The sequence below is a fragment of the Meriones unguiculatus genome, chromosome 21 (genome assembly GCF_030254825.1).
Source record: "Meriones unguiculatus strain TT.TT164.6M chromosome 21, Bangor_MerUng_6.1, whole genome shotgun sequence".
Classification (NCBI taxonomy): domain Eukaryota; kingdom Metazoa; phylum Chordata; class Mammalia; order Rodentia; family Muridae; genus Meriones; species Meriones unguiculatus.
The window spans coordinates 37,769,416-37,791,723 of NC_083368.1; the positions used below are offsets into that span (position 1 = coordinate 37,769,416).

General features: G+C 43.0%; 1 protein-coding gene across 2 annotated transcripts; it reads right to left on the minus strand.

The window, feature by feature from the left end:
• Positions 1 to 1,161: 1,161 nt before the first annotated feature.
• On the minus strand, positions 1,162 to 21,887 carry Asns (asparagine synthetase (glutamine-hydrolyzing)). Of its 2 annotated transcripts, XM_021647625.2 has the most exons (13): positions 21,731 to 21,870; positions 18,699 to 18,819; positions 17,968 to 18,239; positions 14,901 to 15,138; positions 11,335 to 11,520; positions 11,017 to 11,118; positions 10,384 to 10,511; positions 7,146 to 7,272; positions 4,326 to 4,432; positions 3,366 to 3,466; positions 2,406 to 2,487; positions 2,117 to 2,272; positions 1,162 to 1,516 (listed from the first exon to the last, which is right to left on the minus strand). In XM_021647625.2, exons 3-13 carry the CDS (start codon positions 18,214 to 18,216, stop codon positions 1,307 to 1,309), a joined length of 1,686 nt encoding a protein of 561 aa, XP_021503300.1. In that variant the 5' UTR covers positions 18,217 to 18,239; positions 18,699 to 18,819; positions 21,731 to 21,870; the 3' UTR covers positions 1,162 to 1,306. The 2 variants fall into 2 exon arrangements, with proteins under 2 accessions (XP_021503300.1, XP_021503299.1); XM_021647624.2 differs by lacking the exon at positions 18,699 to 18,819 and having other exon boundaries at positions 21,731 to 21,887.
• Between the last annotated feature and the right edge of the window lie 421 nt (positions 21,888 to 22,308).

A 22,308-nucleotide genomic window follows, 5' to 3' on the forward strand; every position in this document is an offset into this window, starting at 1 on the left:
ATATGGTTCCTTTTCACAAAGCAGGTATTAAGTGTAGCAAGGCTGTTGAGCAGGTTGTAACCAGGTGCTCCTGAGGTTGACACAGCAAGAGGATGTCAGCTGGGAATCCTTAGCTGTAAAGGTGCCTGAAAGGACTGACCACCTATTAGTTCTGGGTGGACTGGACACTCACTGAATGTGGTTAACATGTAAGCAGTTAGAGCATGCACGTGGGCTGGGTGAACATTAGCAGGAAATAGGTAAAGAATCACATCAAGTTCAAGAACCTCAAGTATCTAGAAATACAAGATAAGCATTAGGGCTCAGCTTCAGCTTCTTAGACCCATTTATAGCTTTTAAGTCATGGTCTACAGCTGGTCTCAATAGCTTTTTCCCATCAAGCATTCCTTCATTGAGACAGCCTCACCATGTAGCCCAGGCTGGCCTCAAACTCCTAATCCTGCCGCAGCCTCACCAGTGCTCAGAGCTATGTACCAAAATCTATGACATCATCAAGAATTCTTGCGCCAATTGTTCCCTTTTCAAAAATGTTTAACAGCTAAATTCATCTGTTTTAAGTATGTCCACATGTCCTGAAGCAGCCAGTAAGCATTCAAATGAGTACCTTCTGTTTCTAAGTGGCATTTCCCACTTCCTTTGTGAAAAGGAACATTTCTGAGAAATGTGTAGCTCGGACAATTCTTCTGGAGTAAGAATCAATATATAATGGATTAGGTTCCATACCTGGCCCACCATCTGCTCTTATAAATGAAGTTTTATAGAAAAAAAAATCGGTGTTAACTAGGTTTCATAATGCATAGTTTTGTATCAGTGTTAACAGTTCCATAGAGGCCCACAAAAGCCTTACATACAATCTGACCCTGTGTTTGAGAAGTTTATCCCCAGCTCCACAACACTGAAGAGGGGATATAACACAATATAAAAAAAACAAAAACTGAATTCCTGCCCTATAAAACAAAACTGTCACCAGTTCCCACAAACAACTCACATCCCAGCCTGCCTAGCCAGCTGTTAGGAATGTAGGCAGAGCTGAGATGCGAAGATCCTATGCCCTCCCCTTTAGCTTAGCTCACTGTCATCCACAGGGTGACGATACAGCAAAAGCTGCTCAGTCTCCAGCTACCCTGAAGAAGGTTGCATTAGTATCCACACCAGGAGGCATTTTAGATGTGATAAGTTTATTTCTTTCCATGCCTAGTAAGCCTGAGTGGTTGATGACTGACTTTCATTACTTCTGTTTGTCTCAATGTCTCTACCTTCAGAGCCAGAAGAAACATTTGCTTTTACACCAGAGTTTGGAAAGTGTCTAAGCCTTGGCAGCTGACTTATAATGAGTCAGAGTGCGGGCAGAAGGGTCAGTGGCATTGATCCACTTGGGCATCCAATAATGGGTCAGCCAGTCAGCCCGGCCTGGGTAATGGTGTTCAAAGATCTGACGGTAGTAATAGCCTTCTTTAGTTTTTGGAGTATTGAAGGGAAACTTCTGGGCTGCCGTTGCCATCATTGCATCATCGACCTGCAAGACAAATCAAGAACGTAAGACGTTTATTTATTTTATCTGCATTGGTGTTTTGCCCGCACATGTGTCTGTGTGAGGGCATCGGAGCCCCTGGAACAGAAGCTACATGCAGTTCTGAGCTGCCATGTGGGTGGTGAAAACTGAACCTCTGTCCCCTGGAAGTGCAGCCAGTGCTCTTAACCACCGAGCCATCTCTCCAGCTCAACACTTTTTGTTTTTTTAATTTGCTCTGATACAGACCAAAATAAAGTTAAGGCATATAACTATACATTAACATGACCTTTTAAATCACTCATTTAGAAAAATGCTGAAACAAGCTATACTGAACAGACACAGTAACCTTTTAAAAATTCTCTCCTGTATTTCACACTTGGAGCCTCAGTATTTGATTGACGGTTGTCTTTCCTCTACTTTTCTTTCGATCATGGATACTACTTTGTAGTTCTTCATTTTCCATTAACTCTTAAGTAACCCTCATGAAAGAGGTGCTCCCTTGTAGGGACTGTGGCTCTCCTGTAGACGCAAGTATTCTAACTAAATACAAACAGACATCTCTATTAAACTATACTGTTGCAGAAAATATTTTTTAAAACAGACCTGATGTTCAACATAATCCTGTAAAATCTTAAACCAGGAGTTCTTGACCGAGGTGATCCCATCGCTGAAGGCTTCCTTTGGTCTCCAGAGAATCTCTTTGGGGAGCAGGTTGGAGTCCTCAAACGTTTCTCTCAAGAGATGTTTTTCTATCCCATTCTGTCGTGAACACAAAAGAGGGGTCAATGACGTAACCAGCAGAACCAGCAACATTTGGGTTTTTTTTCATTTGCTTGTTTGTCTTTGTTTTCGTTTTGTTTTGTTTCCTTTTCTCCAGAGTTGATTTACCTACTTTTGGAATTCTCATTTCTGGTGGCAGAGACAAGTAATAGGAGGAAAACCGATGATCCAGAAATGGTACTCTCAGTTCGAGACTAGGGAAGACAGAAGACAATCTCAGTCAGAAGGCTTGTGTGTGCTGCCCAGCAACTGCACCAGACTAAGAGAAGCAGGTTACAGAGTTACGTTTCGGCCTCCTAACGGCCACCCTGTGTGACTGGATACATACTAAGGTCTGTGCTTAGATCACACCTGAGGAGGGAAACTTCCTGTTTTAGACTATCTCCTTCTTTCTGGGTCTATGGGAAATTAACTGTTTCTGTAAGGGCAGGAAAGTTAAGAATCAAGAGCGACCTGATCATAAAGATGCACGCAAATGCCACACTGTGTGGTCAGGACATGCAGACAGGTAATAACGATGACTCCACCAGCCCATTCAAAAACTAAATACAGTTTGGTAGAGGAACCTAAATGTGTATTTATCCTGTACAAAAAGGGTCTTTTGTTTTTAAACAAGCCCAGTTAAACATGAGAACTCTGGCCAATAAGAAATTGCACCAAAGAAAGTTACTTTTATTTTACAATCTTATCCCATAGCTCACGCATCTTCATTGCCTATCCCCTCCGGCAGTTATCAAAGACGCACTCAGTGGAGCCTACAACTACGTGGAGCCTACGACATCAGAATACTCTAAAATGCTTAGAAGTAGCTGCTGCAGCCTTCCCTCTAGGCCAGAAATGGCACATTTTTTTTATGATCTAATGACATAAAACCTATCTGACAAACCCACAGAAGATGCTCTCTCCTCACCCCAATCATAGTATCCAGGCCAGAGCCCAGCTCCTTGGGGGATAAACTGAGCTAAAAACCATTCTTTGCAGCCAACTCTTTGAAAAACAAAACAGGCAGCTGATGTCATTCTAATTTCCCCCCCTTCTTCACTCTTTGCTTTCCAACTGAGTAGAAAGTTACCCATGGGCAGCAGTTGTGCGGTCTGCACGGAGAACGTCAAACAGGTAGAGCTCCTTCAGCAGCCTCTCACTCTCCTCCTCCGCCTCCTCAGGAGAAGGAGCCTGTTTAATCAATGAAAGGATGAAAGACTTTGCTTCTGCACATGGGCAGCCTTCGTTTTCCCTCTCACATATAAAATGGAAGATGAGTGAGACAGAGAATTTAACGGGGTAAGAGATGTGAGTAAATGACTTCAAAAGCCAGCAATGTGTTTCTTCTTCTTTTCTTCTTCTTCTTTTGGTTTTTCTTTCTTTCTTTCTTTTTTTATTTTATGTACATTAGTGTGAAGGTGTCAGATTCCTTGAGTTGGCGTTACAGACAGTTGTGAGCTGCCATGTGGGTACTGGGAATTGAACCCAGGTCCTTTGGAAGGGACTCTTAACCACTGAGCCATCTCTCTAGCCCCGTCAGCAATGTTTTATGAGACAGACCCATCCACCCTCCCAAGTGCTCAGTGTAGAAACAAATAAGATGGATGCCTTGGGCAACAGCAACAATTCCATAGGAATTAAAAACAACAACAACAAAAAGCAGCTGGGCCTGGTGGTCCATGCCTTTAATCCCAACTCTTGGGAGGCAGAAGTAGGTAGATCTCAGTAAATTCCAGGCTAACCTGGTCTACAAAGTGAGTTTCAGGATAGCCAGAGCTACATATTAAGACCCTGTCTTGAAAAAATAAAAATAAAGAATAATAAAAAAAAAAGCAGAGAGACAAAAACAAAAGCGATTCTCATTTTTAATTTTAAGAATGAAAAGTTTGATACTATTGAGACCTCTTTCTTCTAAAAGAAACACACCATACACACATACACACACACATACTCAAAAATGTTACCCATCATAAGCATAGAATAGAAACAGCCAAACGATTGTGGCTTTTTTTAACTTAGCCTGGACATCTTTTCACTTCAGAGTGCTCACCTTGTGGAAATATATGTAACCCTGTGTTAGCTCATCTGACCCCTCTCCAGAGAAGATGACCACGCTGTCTGTGTTCTTCCGAATATACTTGGAAATTAAATACATACCTTAAGTAAAAGAGAGAGTAAAGCTGATGTCAGTGTGTCTTCTGGAAAGGCCCAGAAAAAAAAACTGCACACTGGAGTGTCTTGATTGACTGAGTTAATTCAATAGCAGCTTCCAAAAGAACCACATAAATACTTATAAGCCATGTATACACACTCAAACTTTGGCAAGAAAATAGCCTATAAACCGCTGTAATACTTTATAAACAAAATTATGTTCTTAGAGCAAGATTTTGACCTACAAAATTGAGTTTAAAAAAACTTACTTTTTTAAAAAAATGTGTCTCACCTGGACTTATCCATTATAGTAACAGAAAATGGATTAACAGAAGCAGCTTACTTTTAAATCTTTTGTTCTCCTCTACAACTCCTCACTTTCAAATTCCACATTTGATTAAGAAGGCTCTGTACATCTTGAAATTCAGCTGCTTGGCACTCATTGCATATCTCTCTACGCTGCTGCCTCCTCCAAGCTCATTTTCATCCTTCTCAGGAGAGACATTTTGCTTCCTGACTCTGACTCCACCTCACGGAAATTCAATCACAGACGTGCTACAGATGTGCGTATTTAACTACAAGGCTTCAGAAGGCCCAATCACTGTAACACTCGAGGAATTTCATTGCACATCAAAGCGAGTTTTAAAAAAAGCCAATTCATCTGGTAGCATTTTAGGGGCTCCACAACATTAGGTCTATCTGATTTGTGGTATACTTCTAATCTCAAAATGTGTTCAGATAAAAGTAGAGCCGCTAGTAGTTGTAAGCTGTATAACAGAGTATTTACATCTATGTAAGAACTCCTTAAGGAAAATTTGGTGTAGTATAGGCCTATTTCCCCATCTTATAAAGAACAGCGTTCCTTCAGTATTCATTTGGGATTGGTTCCGGGTCCTCCCCTCAGCTACCCACATCTTCAGATGCCCCAACCTGTTATAAACAATAGTGTTTGCACATAACCTACACACATATACAGGCATGTCTTGTTTCACTATGCCTCAGAGGACGTTCATTTCTTACAGATTACAAGACTGCAATCCTGCAACTAGAAAATATACTGTCTCGCTTTCCCACAGCCTAGATGATCAATAGCAGTAACATGTTCCTAAATAAAGCTATTTGGTAGACCGCAGTACACGGTAGCCACACATGTTGGGTCTGATGCGTGTTGCTGGCCCTCAAGATCTGGTTACACCTATGCTTGATTTGCAAACCTGCCTAAGACATACCTGATCAGTTAATTAAACGGCCTGTACCTGGTCAAGGCAGAATGGGGTAGACGTGGCCAAGGTTCCTGGGCTTTGGAAGACAAGAAATCACAGGAAATGAACTGATGGGAAGAGAGAAGGATGGAGGATGCCCTGATGGGTTAGCATGGAGAAGAAACCATGTGGGCAAAAAGAAAGGACTCCAATAATGGCATGGAAAGATCCAGATGACCTGGCAGGCTAGGGTCAGATAGAAGGAGAGGAGGGCCTCCCTTATTAAGGGATAGGGGAGGGGCATAGGAGGAGGAGAGGGAGGGTGGGATTTGGAGGAGATGAAGGAGGGGGCTACAGCCAGGAAACAAATTGAATAAATTGTAATAAATGATGATGATGATGATGATGATGATGATGATATGATGATGATGAAAAAAGAATATAAGCAAGTTCCATAGGGTTATGTATGGAAGGTAGACCAGATGAAGAGGATTAAAGCAGATGGCATTGGGTGGGGGATGGGAGATGGCTGGTGAGGATACTGAGACAGTGTTAAGAAAAATATCTTTCCAGCCCAAAGTAAATTAGGCAATTATAAATCTAACAGATTTCTGTGTCTTATTATTTGTGATAGCAGGTTAAATAATACCACCATGACAATTAAAGGGCAGATAATAATAAACATTAAATAGCCCAACAGTTTTATAATTTACAACACACATCCATAGTTTTATATAAGCCAGGAAACAAAAACTCACTTCACTGAGGCACTTGCATTATTGCAGATCCGAACCTCTATCACCTAAGCAATGTTCTTGTACCTTAAAACACCTCTAAATTATGTACAGTATTTGAGACAGAATAAATGCTATGTAAGCAGTTACTACACAGCATGGTTTAGAATAACAACAGCATAAAGTCTGTGCATATTCAGCAATTTACAATATTGCTCTCAAGTGTGTTCAAGCATTGTTTGGCAAAACTCAAGGATAACGTTAAGTATTTTGGCTCAATTATAACATCCGAGATACTTTATACAGAGAAAATGGAGAAAAGGAAGCCAAAATATGAATCTCTTCTATGGTCAAGCCAAAGATGCTAAGAGTGCAGGAGCTCTGCTTTCATGTCCTGGGTGCCAGACACTGCCTACAATGGGACAGGTCTGAGTTCACAATAAATAAATAATTTACATGAGGTGAGGGAGACAGAACTTAGCCTATAGTATGGGCCAAGTAAATATGATCTGTTATTATTTCTTTATATGAGGCATCCTTTAAGACCTTAGGCAGAGCCGACCTCATAAATTCAATGTTCAGGGTTTCTGGTTGTATTCATTAAGGCCTTCCTCCAGTCCAAAAGAAATTCAGGGCACTCTTAAATGGTCAACATATTATAGTATTATTAACAATATAGGAATTTTACTTGTATTCATAGTTTGAAAACATCTCAAACTGAAATCATGTTGAACTTTCTACTATTTTAATATTAAAACTCTTTGCTACAACAAAATCCCTTACCTACAGATGCTCGAACTGTTGTAATATCATAGGTTTCCAAGGAAAATATGACCTCATCCAGAGCCTGAATGCCTTCTTCAGAATTAAAAAGGACTTCATGATGCTCGCTTCCGATATAATTTGCCACCTGATTATGAAAGAAAAATCCATATATCTGTCAAAGTACTATTTTTGAAAATAAAACAGGCTAGTTCCTCTCAAGGCACCCTGAATTAACGTGATGAAAAGAAACAAAGCAAAAGAATCAAGAGGACTTCCATGACAAGAGCCAGGGCAAGCAGTCAGATCACCACAGCAAGAGCTGCTCAGGCCACCAGACCGTCACGGCAAAGAGGCAGTGCAGGCCACCACCACATGCTAGCTGAAGCATGCCCAGTGCCTCTGCCTGGCCCTCACTCTCCATTCAACCACAAAGTAAATCTCCTTCCAGCTCTTTCCAAATCAAAGCTACAGCCCGACATACTCCAGGTTTCCAAACAGCACGCTGCTCTCTCCTATTTTACCTCATTGTTCTATAGTAGGACACGGTTCTTCTTAGACATCATCTCCTTTTTGCCATGCTGAAACACCTCATTTTACATCCAGCAGGTTATCCCTACACAAGTCGCCTTTGTCTGTCTTCCAGCACACACCTATGTGCATTAGCATTCTTCTTGACTGACCGTTCTCAGTCATTCTAGGTCTTTCCAGAGCAAGAACCCCATCTTCTGCATATGAAATTATATGTACAAGGTCTGCTCTGCCTACAGTTCTTAATGAAATGCTTCATAAAAAAATTATAGCTAACAGTTACTAGAGTGCTTATTATACACTAGGTTCTGTGTCACACACTTCATATAGACACTTTTTTTAATTTTTTAATTTTTAATATTAGTTACATTTTATTAACTTTGTATCCCAGCTGTATCCCGCTCCCTCATTCACTCCCAATCCTACCCTCCCTCCCTGCCCCTTTCCAAGTCCACTGATAGGGGAGGACCTCCTCCCTTTTCATCTGATACTGTTTTATCAGGTATCTTCAGGACTGGCTGCAAAGTCCTCCTCTGTGGCCTAGCTGGACTGCTCCTCCCTTAGGGGGTGGGGTCAAAGAGCCAGCCATTGAGTTCCTGTCAGAAATAGTCCCTGTTCCCCTACTAGGGTACCCACTTGGATACTGAGCTACCATGTGCTACATCCGAGCAGAGGTTTTAGGTCATATCCATACATGGTCCTTGGTTGGAGAAACAGTCTCAGAAAAGACCCCTGTGCCCAGATATATTTGGTCCTTGTAGAGCTCCTGTCCTCTTCAGGTCATATTAACTCCCCCTTCTTTCTTATGATTCCCTGAACTCTGCCGAAGGTTTGGTTATGAGTCTTAATATCTGCTTTGATACACTGCTAGGTAGAGTCTTTCAGAGGTCCTCTGTGGTAGACTCCTGTCCTGTTACTTGTTTTCTCCTATGTCCAATGCCCATCCCATTTGTCTTTCAAAGTGAGGGTTGATCATCTTACCCCAGGTCCTCTTTCTTGTTTATCTTCTTTAGCTATATAGATTTCAGTATGTTTATCCAATCTTATAGGTCTTTATAAGTGAGTATATACCATGTGTTTCTTTCTGCTCCTGGGATACCTCACTCAAGATGATCGATTCTAGGTCCCATCATTTGCCTGCAAATTTCATGATTTCCTTGTTTTTAATTGCAGAGTAGTATTCCATTGTGTAAATGTACCACAATTTCTGTATCCATTCCTCAACTGAGGGGCATCTGGGTTGTTTCCAGGTTCTGGCTATTACATATAAGGCTGCTACAAACATGGGTGAACAAATGTCCTTGTTGTGTACTTGAGAATCTTTTGGATATATGCCTAGAAGTGGTGTAGCTGGATCTTGAGGAAGCACTATTCCTAATTGTCTGAGAAAGCGCCAGATTGATTTCCAAAGTGGTTGTACAAGTTTGCAATCCCACCAGCAATGGCGTAGTGTTCCCCTTTCTTAACAACCTCTCCAAACTCAAGTTGTCACTTGAGTTTTTGATCTTAGCCATTCTGATGGGTGTCAGGTGAAATCTCAGGGTTGTTTTGATTTGCATCTCTCAGATGGCTAAGGACGTTGAGCATCTCTTTAAGTTGAACAAGACGCTTTTACTTTAAAACCATCCCATTGTACACTGAGTGTGGTGGCTCACGCCTGTGATCCCACAGGATGTGAAATCTCACTAGGGAGGCTGAAACCAAATGACTGGTATGACATTACAGCCAGCTTAGATCACATAGTGAGTTACAGCCCAGACTGAACCAATTTGAGACCTTCCCTCAAACTACACACACACACACACACACATTACTATAAATACTGTTGGGTAAAAGTGAAGACTTTCACAGTAGAATCAGGACCTGAGACCATCAAGCAGGCTCCAATGCCTGCAGAGTTAACACTGAGTATTACTGAATAATACTTCTTACTTTCAGAAGAAAACCATAATCAGTGAGTCTTTGGGAAGATTCTTTGGGACACGATGGATAAAAGTACACAGTAGAGAAAAGACCAGCACACAGCACACTTTGTTCTCTACTGCCAGGACAGCAGCAGAAAGAGGCAACGCTACTGTGTCAGAGAAGGTTTAAGTGGTGTGGGTCTTCTTAGTCACAGCGGCTTCTCCAGCCCTAGCTGACCAGGACCACAGATCGTTATTTTCAAAGTATCACAAAAACTTCCCCTGACACTTCACAGGCCAGGCCCCCATAGTCTACATAGCCCTTGGCATTATCTTCAAAGTGTCTACATTAGTCCATTAAACTCTGAACACTCCAGCCCAGCGTTCCAAATGCCTTCCACAATCCTCCTCAAAATAACATGGTCACATCTGTCACAGCCACATCCCACAATCCTAATACCAGCTTCTATTCTAGATTGCTCTCCATGGCTGTGATAAAGACCATGATGACTAAAATCAACCTGGGAGGAATGAGTTTATTTGGTTTATATATTCTGAGTCACAGTCCATGGAGGAAAGACAAAGCAGGAACTCAAGATGGAAACCCGAGTTCTGGAACCAGGAGGAGCAAGCCAATAAAAAAGCCATGCTCCTCCACAGTCTCTGATCAGGGATACTTAAGTCTTTTAAAGCCTTTCCTACCCAAAGTGCACTTGACCATGGCCTTTATCACAGTGACAACAGGCAAACTAGGGCAACTTCAGCTTGATTTTCATTCTAACAGGGCTAAGCTCTAAATGTACAATGGGCAGGTTGTACCATACCTTTCTAGCAGCCAGTAGATCAGGGCTGTCTTCCATGCCAATAGCAAACGTCTGGAGAGGATACTGCACTTGGGCCTCCTTGAGTTGCTTCAGCAGGGAGGCAGCAACCAAGCTGGAGTCCAGGCCCCCTACAGCATGAGAACCAACTCAGTGATTACATGCCTTCATTAGACAGGGCAAAGGCGACCACACTCATGGTAAATGTCTGGATTGGAGATTGAGTCTTAAGATCTCCAAGTCTTATAAACTGAAATCAACTTTAGTGAGATTTATAGTGAAGCAAAATGAAGTTACTATAAATATATGTATATATTCACACAGATACATGATTGTGGTGTGTGTATGTGTGTGTGTTTGTGTGTGAAGTGAAGAATCTAAGGCATAAGTTTTACTGGCCCCTACAGTAGCAACTGTTTCTAAAGTAGTTTAAAAAAAAAAAATCAGTACACAGGATTCTAAAGAATGAGTAGCAACAAGCTCTTACACGCACAAATGCAAAAGCTTATACACACATCTAAAAGAAAGCAAAGACGAAATTATGTAGCAGGCCTTTAACACTCAAAGCTCAGGGCCAGCTACAAATCATTTCATTTAAACACCAGCAAGATGTATGCTTTCTTAAACTGACATCACCTGACAGAAGGCAGCCAATCCTCCGGTCAGTCATCAGGCGCTTCTTGATAGCGTTGCCAAAGAGGATGCGCAGATTGCTCTTCACGGTCTCTATGTCGAAGCCTGGCAACAGCAGAGAGTAAAGGAAACCGCCCCGGACAGCCTGAGGCCGGGCTAGTGGAGGTGAGGCATGCAAACCCCTACCAGACTCATCCGGGGAGCTCCCACCAGCTCCGAATCAAAGAGGAAACAGATCTTAAAGCGAGCATCACTCAAATGGTGTGAGCGGCTCGAGCGCTTTCGGAGATGGGCTGGAATTTGGTCACGGGCGTCACTCACCTGGGAAGAGTTTCTCCACGCTGTCATAGACAGCGTGCAGTGGTTCATCCCGACAGTGATGGTATTTGACCATTTCCACGGATACAACTTTGCCATTTGGTTTCAAATCCAAAACTTCGTAGTGTCCAGGAAGAAAGGGCTCCACTTTTAAGAAGGGCGTGGTAGAGTGCTTCAATGAAACAAGCCCTACGAATGCAAAACAGTAACATAGGCAATTGAGAGCTTCTCAGCAAACTTTACATCCTCTAATTCTTATTTCCCCTTTGAAATACAAGTACATGCCCACTATAAAAAACAGTGTGGCAAGGAAATAATTACCCCAAACCCTACCATCTGTCTACTGAAGAGGTAATAGTGGCATAGAGATAGAACACAAAATTGCATGGATTTGTAGCTATTTGGTACAATAGGAAAATTATTATTTTCAAGATAATACCTGAGCACACTTTTTTAACTCGTGTATTCAGTTGTTACAGTAACATTTTCAGAGAAGATCCTCTCCCACACTGAATATCCCTGCTACCTTTATTAAAATTAAAGTCCTCATCATTGAATTCCTTTCCTTAGCTGAAATTTCTAATCAAGGAAACCTATTGTTTTAGATGTCTATACAGATTTTCAAAGAATACACAATAAGGACCTTTGCTCAACCATATTTGTAGCAGCTTTATTTGTAATAGCCAGAAGCTGGAAACAATCCAGATGCCCCTCAAATGAGGAATGGATACAGAAATTGTGGTACATCTACACAATGGAATATTACTCAGCAATAAAAAACAAGGAAATCATGAAATTTGCAGATAAATGGTGAGAACTGGAAAAGATCATCCCGAGTGAGGTATCCCAGAAGCAGAAAGAAACACATGGTATATACTCACTTATAAGTGGATATTAGACATATAATATAGGATAAACCTACTAAAATCTGTACACCTAAAGAAACTAATCAAGAAGGAGGCCTCTGGCTAAGATGCTCAATCCCCATTCAGAAAGGCAAAGAGGATGGACATCAAAAGAAAGAGAAAACAGGGAACAGGACAGGAGCCTAATCACAGAGAGCCTCTGAAAGGCTCTATCCTGCAGGCTATCAGAGCAGATGCTGAGACTTATGGCCAACCTTTGGGCAGAGTGCAGGGAATCTTATGAAAGAAATGGGAAATAGTAAGACCTGAAGAGGACAGGAGCTCCACAAGGAGAGCAACAGAACCAAAAATCTGGGCACAGGGGCCTTTTCTGAGACTGATACACCAACCAAGGACCATTCATGGAGATAACCTAGAACCCCTGCACAGCCCATGGCAGTTCAGTGTCCAAGTGGGTTCCATAGTAATGGGAACAGGGACTGTCTCTGACATGAACTGATTGACCTGCTCTTTGATCACCTCCCCCTGAGAGGGGAACAGCCTTCCCAGGCCACAGAGAAAGACAATGTAGCCACTCCTGATGAGACCTGATAGACTAGGATCAGAAGGAAGGAGAGGAAGACCTCCCCTATTAGTGGACTTGGGGAGGGGCAAAGGAGAAGGGGGAAGAAGGGTGAGATTGGGAGTGGCGAGGGAGGGAGCTTCAGGGGGGTACAAAATAAATAAAGTATAATTAATAAAAATTTTGAAAAAACTTTTTAAAAGGAAAGTTGATTTTCTATCAGAAGGCAAACAGGTGAAATCTGAGGGGGGGAAAGACATCAAAACGTTAATTCACTTATGATACTTTGCTAAGCATTTTGTCATCACTGAGACATTTTAAGGAAAGACCCCATGGTTCCCAAGACTTTAACAAGCAAAATGACCCACAATCAGGTACTCAGAAGCCACCTCCTACCCCTTAATAGCTGTCATATAATGTCTGTGAAAAAGCCATTTGACTTGTTTCTTCTGGCGGTTCTCATCCCGGACACTATCATGATCTTGACACAAAAGCCAGTGTCTTGTGGTAAACAGTTAAACACCTTTTCTATACAGACACTTATAAGTTACTCTGAGTCTCTTAATCCAGTTCTGTGAACACTGAACGCAAAGGCCTAAAAGGAATCTCTGGTTCTCACTGGCTGGCTGAGCTCAGATGCTGCACATCCCCGTTGAGGATGCAGGCAACCAAAAGGTCTTAGGCAAAACACCATGATGAGATGTTGTCAAAGACTGATAAAGGGAAGCAGCAGGCCAGATGAGATCATTTAATCTGTGTTGTGGTTTCGATGAGAATGGCCCCTCCAGATCATGTTTGAATACTTGATTTCCCAGCGGATAGAACTGTTTGGGAAGGATTGGGAGGCGTGGCCTTGTTAGAGGTACATCTGTAGGGGCAGGCTTTGAAGTTTCAAAAGCCCACATCCTTCCCAGATGGCTCTCTCTGCCTCATGCCTGTGGATCAAGAGGCAAGCTCTCCCACACCATGTTCCACATCACCACGTCATAGACTCTAACACTATACGCTCCATATAATTCTTGCCTTGGTCATGTCACCTTAGGACTAGAAATTAACTATACAGTCTGGAAAAGGACAGAGGTAAAGCAAACTACAGAGAGGAAAGTGTTAGTGCGATTACAGCTCCTTATCGTGCAACTGTTAGGTCTAAAAGGCCCAAGGATAGCCAGCAGAAGCAGGAGTCCATCCTGCTGAATATTCCATTTGCCAGGTTTCCCGAGGAGGACTTAGGTAACTGATGCACAGTACCCTGTGGTAGGAGTAAAGCAGCTACTAACACCCACCCTTTAATTAGCATGCTGAGGATCCCTTAACAGATCCAGGTCTTTGTTTTAAAGCAATGTTAAATTTGAAACCAAACGCCAAGCGATTCGAGAAATGCCAAAAATACATTCTAGAACATATGCTATCGAGGTGAGAGACAAAGGTGATTACCAAATTTACTGCCAGAACATGCTACATGTGTGTGCTAGTAAGGTATCTGTTGCCGTGAAAAAATACCCCAAAATAAAATTTTTAAAGGAAATACTTATTTTAGTTCAAGTGCTTGGGTGACTGTGACCATGGCCACTTGGCTGTATCTGTAAACCACGGCAGAAGTATCTGTGTGCAGAAGAAATGGGCTCACCTCCTAACAGCCAGAAGAACCAGAGGCTGCAGAAATACCCAGTCGGTAAGGTGCCTGAGTTCAGATCCCCAGCACCCATGCAAAACCTGGTAGCAGTATCCCGCATCTTTAACTCCAGGGCAGGGAAGGCAGGACAAGGGAGGCAGGTACAGCCTGGAGCCCACTGACTAGCCAGCCTCGCTAAATCAGTAACATCACTGAGCTCTAAGTACACTCAAGAACTCTGTCTCGAAAACTAAAATGCAGCACGACATGGTGCTGCATTCCTTTAATCCCAGAACTCAGGAGGCTGAGGCAGGTGGATCTGTGAGTTCTAGGTCAACCTGGTCTACATAGTGAGTCCTGTGACAGTCAGGGTTCAGATTTCAAATCCTCTTCACAGGATTTACCTACTAGTCATTTGTAAAAATTTTGATTGACACCTATAGGATTTTCAAAATGATCCAGGAGAAAAAAAAAAAAAAAAAAAAAAAAAAAAAACACAGACCCCAAATAGTTAAAAATCCACTCTTACCTTTAGCTTCTGAACACACAGCCAGAAATCCATCTTCTGTCATGGCTTTAAACAAAGGCCTGACTCCATAGGTATCTCTGCCCAGAAATACTTTCTTATTGGCGGTGTCCAGTAAGATAAATGCAAACACCCCATCCAACATCGAAATGGTCTGCTCAATACCTCCTTTGTCATAGAGGTGGAGAATTATCTCGCCATCCACATTGGTCTGATACTCAAATTCAAAACGCTGCTGCAGCTTGAGGAAGCAAAGCAGACGAAATGTTAGCATCCTTACATGTGCTCCAGTAATCCTGACTTAGCATTTCTGTGTCCTGTAATCAGTTCCTGTGCTTTGGAGAGTTAAAAAAATAATTATTATTATTATGGCATTATCAGAGTCTAGATTGTCTCAACTTAAAATGCCGAGAATTCTTCACCAGGAAGGCTGAAGCCATGACAGTAGAGACGGTGTTCTGAGAAGCAGGATATCGTGATAAGGCAGTAGTAACACATGAAGGGATCCAAGTGCACATTTCACATCATGGTTTATACTATGTAATTATACATGCACATTTATATAGGCCATCATCCTTTGCCACCAGGACCCCAGCCCTCAGACAATAATCTTGCAGGTGATTTAATGCACAAATTCTGATTGCTTCTCCTCCACTAGCACACCACCAAGGCTACGACAAAGTCATCGGATCCCCACTTCAGACTTGGAGGGTGTTTTCAGTTTTCAAAAAGGAAATTGAAATGCATACCTATGACCTATAAATACACCTGAGGTCTCTCCACCCCTAATGTGTGGTCCTCTGTGTAACACATTCACAGAACGGGCTTTGGCTGCCTCTACAACAGGACCAGCTATCCACACTCCCGAGCTATAATATAAGGACTACCAGGGTAACCACAGCTCCGGTTGGTGGGGTTTGAAAAAGTACCCCTCAGGACAGCTTTCAAAAAGGAGGTGTCCCGGTTGGGTGTAGTCGTGCACACCTTTAATCTCAGCACTCTGGGAGGCAGAGGCAGAGGCAGAGGCGAATCTCTGTGAGTTCAGGGCCAGCCTGGTCTACAAATTGAGTTCAAGACAGCCAGGGCTGTATAGAGAAAACTGTCTCAAAAACAAAACAAAACAAACAAGGAGGTGTTTCTTCACTAACAACTTCCAGTAATTCCAACTCCTGAAATGATACTCCTCTACAGCAACCATATCCTGCTACCATCCTAAAGTCACACTGTCATCTGACTTGCTGTAGGCCCCCGGTTTATCTTTGCTGTCCCCTTCCGTACTCCTGGTACACTGCTGGAAATGTCCTATTTTGTGCAGTCATCAAAGCAGGAGGTAAAGATGAACTTTGATGCTGTATTTCTGAAAATAGAAACTCGTGCATTCTACTCTTAGGCAAGTTTCTAGCTTTCACATTCTCACCCCTCCCACCTCACTCCTTTCATCTGCTCTTAACGTTCCTTTTTACCATTTCATCTCCAAGTATTTAGCTTTGTACACAGCAGGCCTTTAATAAAGGTATACTTACTAAATGGCTAAATCCTACTTGGCAAGCAAACTGGCAAATAAAACCCATTGTTCAGGAATAAGATGAGCCAAAAGGTGGCTGAGGTATAAACCCCTACCAATGAAAAATGAGTATAGAAATCTCAAAATTTGCCGAGAAACATCATAACTAAATGCCTAAACCCTGACTGAACTCTGGCCCCCCTCATGGTTACACAAGTGTGAGCGTGCACATATACACACCAAACAAACAAACAAACAAAACAAAAAGCAAATCAAAACAAAAATAAACACAGCTAAATGTATTCTAGGGACATTTGGAGAAACTTAAGCATGAATTGGATATTAGATATTACGGTCTTAGGTTTGGAATTTATGTTAGCTGGGAAAATGTCCTATTCTTATGAGCCAAATGGTTACATATTTTAGAGAAAAAGTATCACAATGTACCAACCAGAACAATTCAGCCTAAAAGAAATGTGCAGGCCTGAAGATAAATATAGACAAATATTAACAATTACCAGTTTTCATGCACATTGCTCTGAAGCAATTAAAAGTTGGAGAAGGGATTAAAAAGCTTGCAAATATAACAAGAGGTTGTATTTGTACAATCTTGTAAGTTACCAATTTAACTGGTTTTTTTCCTTATGAAAAACTAGTCAAATAATCCTAGATTAGAAGGTTCTTATCATATCTGGCTTCCGGGATCAACACTATCCCCTCACCCACTATTGTTCTCTAGAACCAGAGTAGAAAGTTCCAATTTTAATCCTGCTGGGTCTTAACATACTTCACGGCCTCCAGCCACCTTTCTACCATTTGGCTTCTACTAAGGGTGAAACTGCAATAAATTTCCCAGCAGTCATATTATACAACACCACAAATATCATCAACTCCCAACTCCTCAACTCTATCCCTTCTTTAATCCCTCAATGGCTGCTGCCCTTGGAATGCTTCTAGGAGTGGGAGATTGACTGTCCTGTCTTCCCAGTGCCACCTGGTTTCCCCTGACCACTCGCTCTGTCCTAGACTGCTTTCCACTCTGGGGCCTCCACACACGTTACCCGCTTCCATGGGAAAATACTTCCCAGGCTTGTCCCGTGTCCACTGTTTAAGTCTTGCTTCCTCAGGACCATCCCTGCTCACGCTTCCTGCAAACAGTTCTCCAGACACACCACGTCAACATCTGCTTTCAGGAAGTTCGCTATACAGTGATTCTGTCTGTCTCTTGATAGAACAAGCTGCATTGGAGTACAGACCTAACCATCTTTTTTTCACTGCTGAACCTCGATCACCTAATGCAGAGCAAAACACAGCCTAATAAATATTAAAAACTTGTAACAGGGAAAAAAAATTGAATTGGCATCCTCATTTTAATCTCTTTTTAAAAATCTAATGCATTTCACCTTTCTGTGTCAGTGCCCTACATACCTACAAGACCAGAGCAAATCTGGTAGGAATATAGAAAAAGGTTAACAAAGTAAAAAGCATGACACAAAACATGAACACCATAACCGCTACATCTGAAGTTTAATTACAGAGAGCCATGCTCAGCTTCATTCTGCTTACCGCCTTGTGGTTGTAGATTTCGCCATTGTAACAGAGCCACAAATAAGGATATTTCTTCACTCTTATTGGCTGCATTCCAAAGAGGGGATCAACCACTGCCAAACGGTGAAACCCAAAACAGCAGTTGGTGTATCCATTGACGTTCTCGAAGCGAAACGCATCCGGCCCCCTGTGTGCGATCTTCATGGCACTCAGACACTGCACGGAAAGGCAGTCATCACTGCCGAAGAGAGCCCAAATGCCACACATGCTTCCGGAGAGCTGCAGGCACTCTACAGGGAAAGGCACAGGGTCTTTCATTCAGCAATGAACTCTTAAGCCCAGAAACTTACACAACCCTCTCCAAAAGTTGGACACAAGGCGTCTTTATTAGGCCTGTTGCAATTTTCTATTAGGCTGATGGGGAATGATCTCCTTGGTTTGCAAATATTAAAAAATACAGATGACCTTTATATTCAAGCAGGTACATAAGCTTAGCAACCAAATGAAGCCCACATCTCTCCCACCTTGGGATTTTGGGGGTGTTGCACACAACAACATCCAACTTTGTATCTCTGCAGCTTAACACACTTCCAAGATCAATGGCAGGCTTGGCTGGCTCCAAGCTAGGTGTGGATCCCAGCCCTAGCTCCCCCTGCTAAGAGTCTCAAAAAACCCGCAAAGGTCTGGGAGGCTCTTCATGTTAGTCCAGGCTCTTCTTAAGCCCCCACAGTTAAACACTCTCTCTTTACCTTTACGTTCTGCACGTCAAATATAAAGGGAATAAATAGCAGCTCATAGGCACCGTGATGTGATATTAACATAGCTCCATAAGCATGCCACGACTTCGAGCTTAATCTCTTGGTGATTTATCTAAATGTGATAGAAGAATAAGAAAATGATAATCTCAAAACAATTTTGAGTGGACTGAGGATATAAAATATTTGCTGTTGCTCGGTGTTTGGGTACATAATGCTAGTACTGAGGATAGACGCAGGGTGGATCAAGAGTTCAAGACCATCCTGTGCTACATGAGATCTTGTCTCCACAAGAGAAAAGTTCAATATCGACATGTCCTCAATGACAAAAATATTCTCAAATGTTTATCTCAAAGCTGCGTTGGTTAGTTAAGTACGATAGTTGAGATGCATAGTGATAAAGCAATACCGGAGGACGGACAACTTCGATCCCTGTAGGCCAGAAAGCAAGTGATTCCTTCAAATATGTCCTTTAAATATCGCTAGCTCAAAATAGTTTAATGTAGAGTCTCCAACTAGCACATACTAAGATGCAAATCTTCAACAAAGGCCACATAATCTGGAACAAACACCCTAAAAGATACTCATATCAAACACCCTGAACAATGCTTTGAAAATATTCCAACTGTATCGAAGCTTTGATGCACTTTGAGTAAAACCGGACCAACCAATGAAAAGTGGCATCCAGCAAATCAAACTGAAGACAAAGTGCAAGTGGCATGTGGTCCTTTTCCATGACGATGTCCAGATAGTCTGCAATGGGATTGGTCTGGACATTCAGTAGAAAATCCAGAGATTTAGGAGGGTGGCTGTTAATCAGCAATGTTTGATTCAGTGCCAATGAACAGTGGGTTAGCCATACAACTCTAAACAAGATGTCTCCATCAAATCCCTCCCCTTTGAGCTCAGGGAATTCTTAAGAAGAGGAGGCAGAAGGAGTTAGGGAAACAAAAGGACAGAGGTCACCAGGTGAGCAACTGAGCAAAGCCCACATGAGCTCACAGAGACAGAGGTCCTCTGCTTATGTACAGCAGTGGTTCTCAACCTCGGGTTGAATGACTCTTTCCAGGGGTCGCCTAAGACCATCAGGAAACACAGTTACAATAGGGCTCATAACAGTAACAAAATTGCAGTGATGAAGGAGCAAGGAAAATAATTCTGTGGCTGGGGGTCACCACAACATGAAGAACTGTATTAAAAAGTGGCAGCATTTCTAAAGTTGAGAACCACTGTACTGTAGCTTTCAGTTTAGCACATTTATGGACTCCTGAATGTGTTCATGAGTGGGTGTCTGATTGCTGTGCCTTCTCTTGGGAGTTCTTCTAATTTTCTGTTGGCTTGGCTTGTCCGACTTCAATATGATGGTTTTCCTTTTATCCTATCTTACTATATTTTATTATGTTCTGTTGTTATCTCTTTGAAGACTGTTCTTTTCTAGTGAGAAACAAGGGAGTGAATCCGGCTGGGAGAGGTGGAAAGTAACTGTATTTAGATTCTATTATATGGAAAAGGAATCTATGTTTAATAAAAGGGGGGAATACAAAGAAAAATGGGCTTGCAAAGCCCTCCGAAAATCAACTGTGATTATCAGAAAAACCATTTACCTAGGTCTTAAGGCTCTTTAATGAACTGTCTGTTATGCAAAACATATGCCAGCCACTACGTTAAAACCCTTTCCTTCAGCAAGAATAAGGAAATTCAAACTTAGTTTTGTAATTGGGATCAGTCTTCTAAGCAGGGAGAGGCCCTCTTTGCACCGTTTTCCCAGCTGTTGTCTGTTCCTGTAATTTTCCACCTTTCCTGGTTAAACTTTTGTAGCAGCGCTGTCCAACGGGAATATGAACCATATGGGTAATTTTAATACACTATTAAAGCCCATTAATAAAGCAAGCGAAAACACTAGAACTAATTTTAAACGCACCTTAACGCGGCACATTCCACGCAAAATAATCAATACAATATGATCAAAATGAATTCTATTTTACACTGCTTTTCCTAAATTATTAAAACTGGACTGAAGGGACAGTTCAGTAGTTAGATGCTAAGGGCAACAAGCAAACCACCAAGAGTTCGGTTTTCAAAATCATCAAAATCGGATGTATTTCACACTTAACACACGCCAGTTCAGACTACCCAGAGATCAGTGCACACAAGTACACACGTCTCGTGGCTCCCCCGCTGGACAGCGCCACTTCCGTGCACCGAACTTCTATTGATGATCTAACTAAACTTCAGAGAATACTTGATATTACAGTACGGGCATCAATCAAAGAAGAGATTTAACTGGTAAATCCTGTAGGCCACGGGCCAAGAACAATCGTACTTGTTCTCATATCTGAAAAGTTGCATTCATCTGAAACCAGGCCCGTGAAGAGCTACCCATTATTAGGGGAAAAAAAAAAAGCATGCTAATTCCTTTGCCTGTTTCTGTACTTGGCCGCCTGTCTCCTTAAACAGACCCGCTCTTCCGCAGAGCTGCCTGGCTGGCAGTATGAAGCTGGAGTGTGGGGGAGGGGGACCGAGCAGCAAGGTGAGTGGGGACTCAATCCAAACAAACAGTCAGTCAACCCCAGGGTCACTCGCTCTAGAGCTAGGGAGAGCCTCCGTCCTGCGCGAGAACCAGACCCCACCACTAGCCTGGGGCGCCCAACTGCGGCTGGTTTTGTGCAGGCTTCCAGCTGGTCCTAGGCAAGGCCCTCGGATGGCCGAAGTTTCCCGGGCTTAGATGTCATTCAGTAAAAGAAAATAAAAACATTTGTGGTGGCCAGACCAAGGCCACCTTTGCCTTCTGTCTGGAGGGGCCCTTGCCTTCACCAAGCTGCCCCATCGCCAGCCTGTCCCAGGTGCGCAACAATCGCCCTCGCCTGCCCCGCCCTGGCACCCGCTGCACCGAAGCATCTGTCCGGCGCCAGACGCGGGGGTTCAGCACCCGCGTGCCCGGGACACGTGTGCCCGCGCGGACAGCGCATCCCCCGGCCTCCCGGGCGAGCACAGCGCCCCGCGCTGGTCACCGGAGTCCGGCTTACCTGCGCGCTAGCGGCTAGGGCCGGAGGAAGGGAGCGGAGGCAACGCGGTGACCAGAGGCTGCTTCCCACCTTAGAGCAGTCCGGCTTCGGTAACGCGTGCGGGAAGTTTCATCATGTCGCTGGGACCCAACCCGTGCGCAGGGGCGTGGCCAGCAGTGCTGACGAGCTACGCCAGGCGGGGCTGAGGCCAAGGAGAACGCACACCCTGGGGCTGAGAGCCAGGAGATGTTCTGCTTCTCTTCCTCTAGGTACTGGGACCGTGCTGCGTGCAGAGGTGGGGCCGGTGCCTCCCTCGGTTACCTGCCTGACCCACTCCTGCGGCAATTAGAAGTCTTAGTACTTAGGAGGCTCCTGGTGAATTCATCAGCAGTTGAGTAAAGTGTCCCATCAGCAATAGATCCCCCCCTCCTTAAAGGTAGCCCTAATCGATACTCCTTAACGGAGGATGTGGATACACAAATGCTCGCTGAAATAATGAGACCGTAACACAGACAGGAAAAGCTGGAAGTCTGCGCACACACACTTTGATTAAATGTATAAGTTGGGTTCGTTGCGTTCCGCTTCCAGGCAGGGTGAAT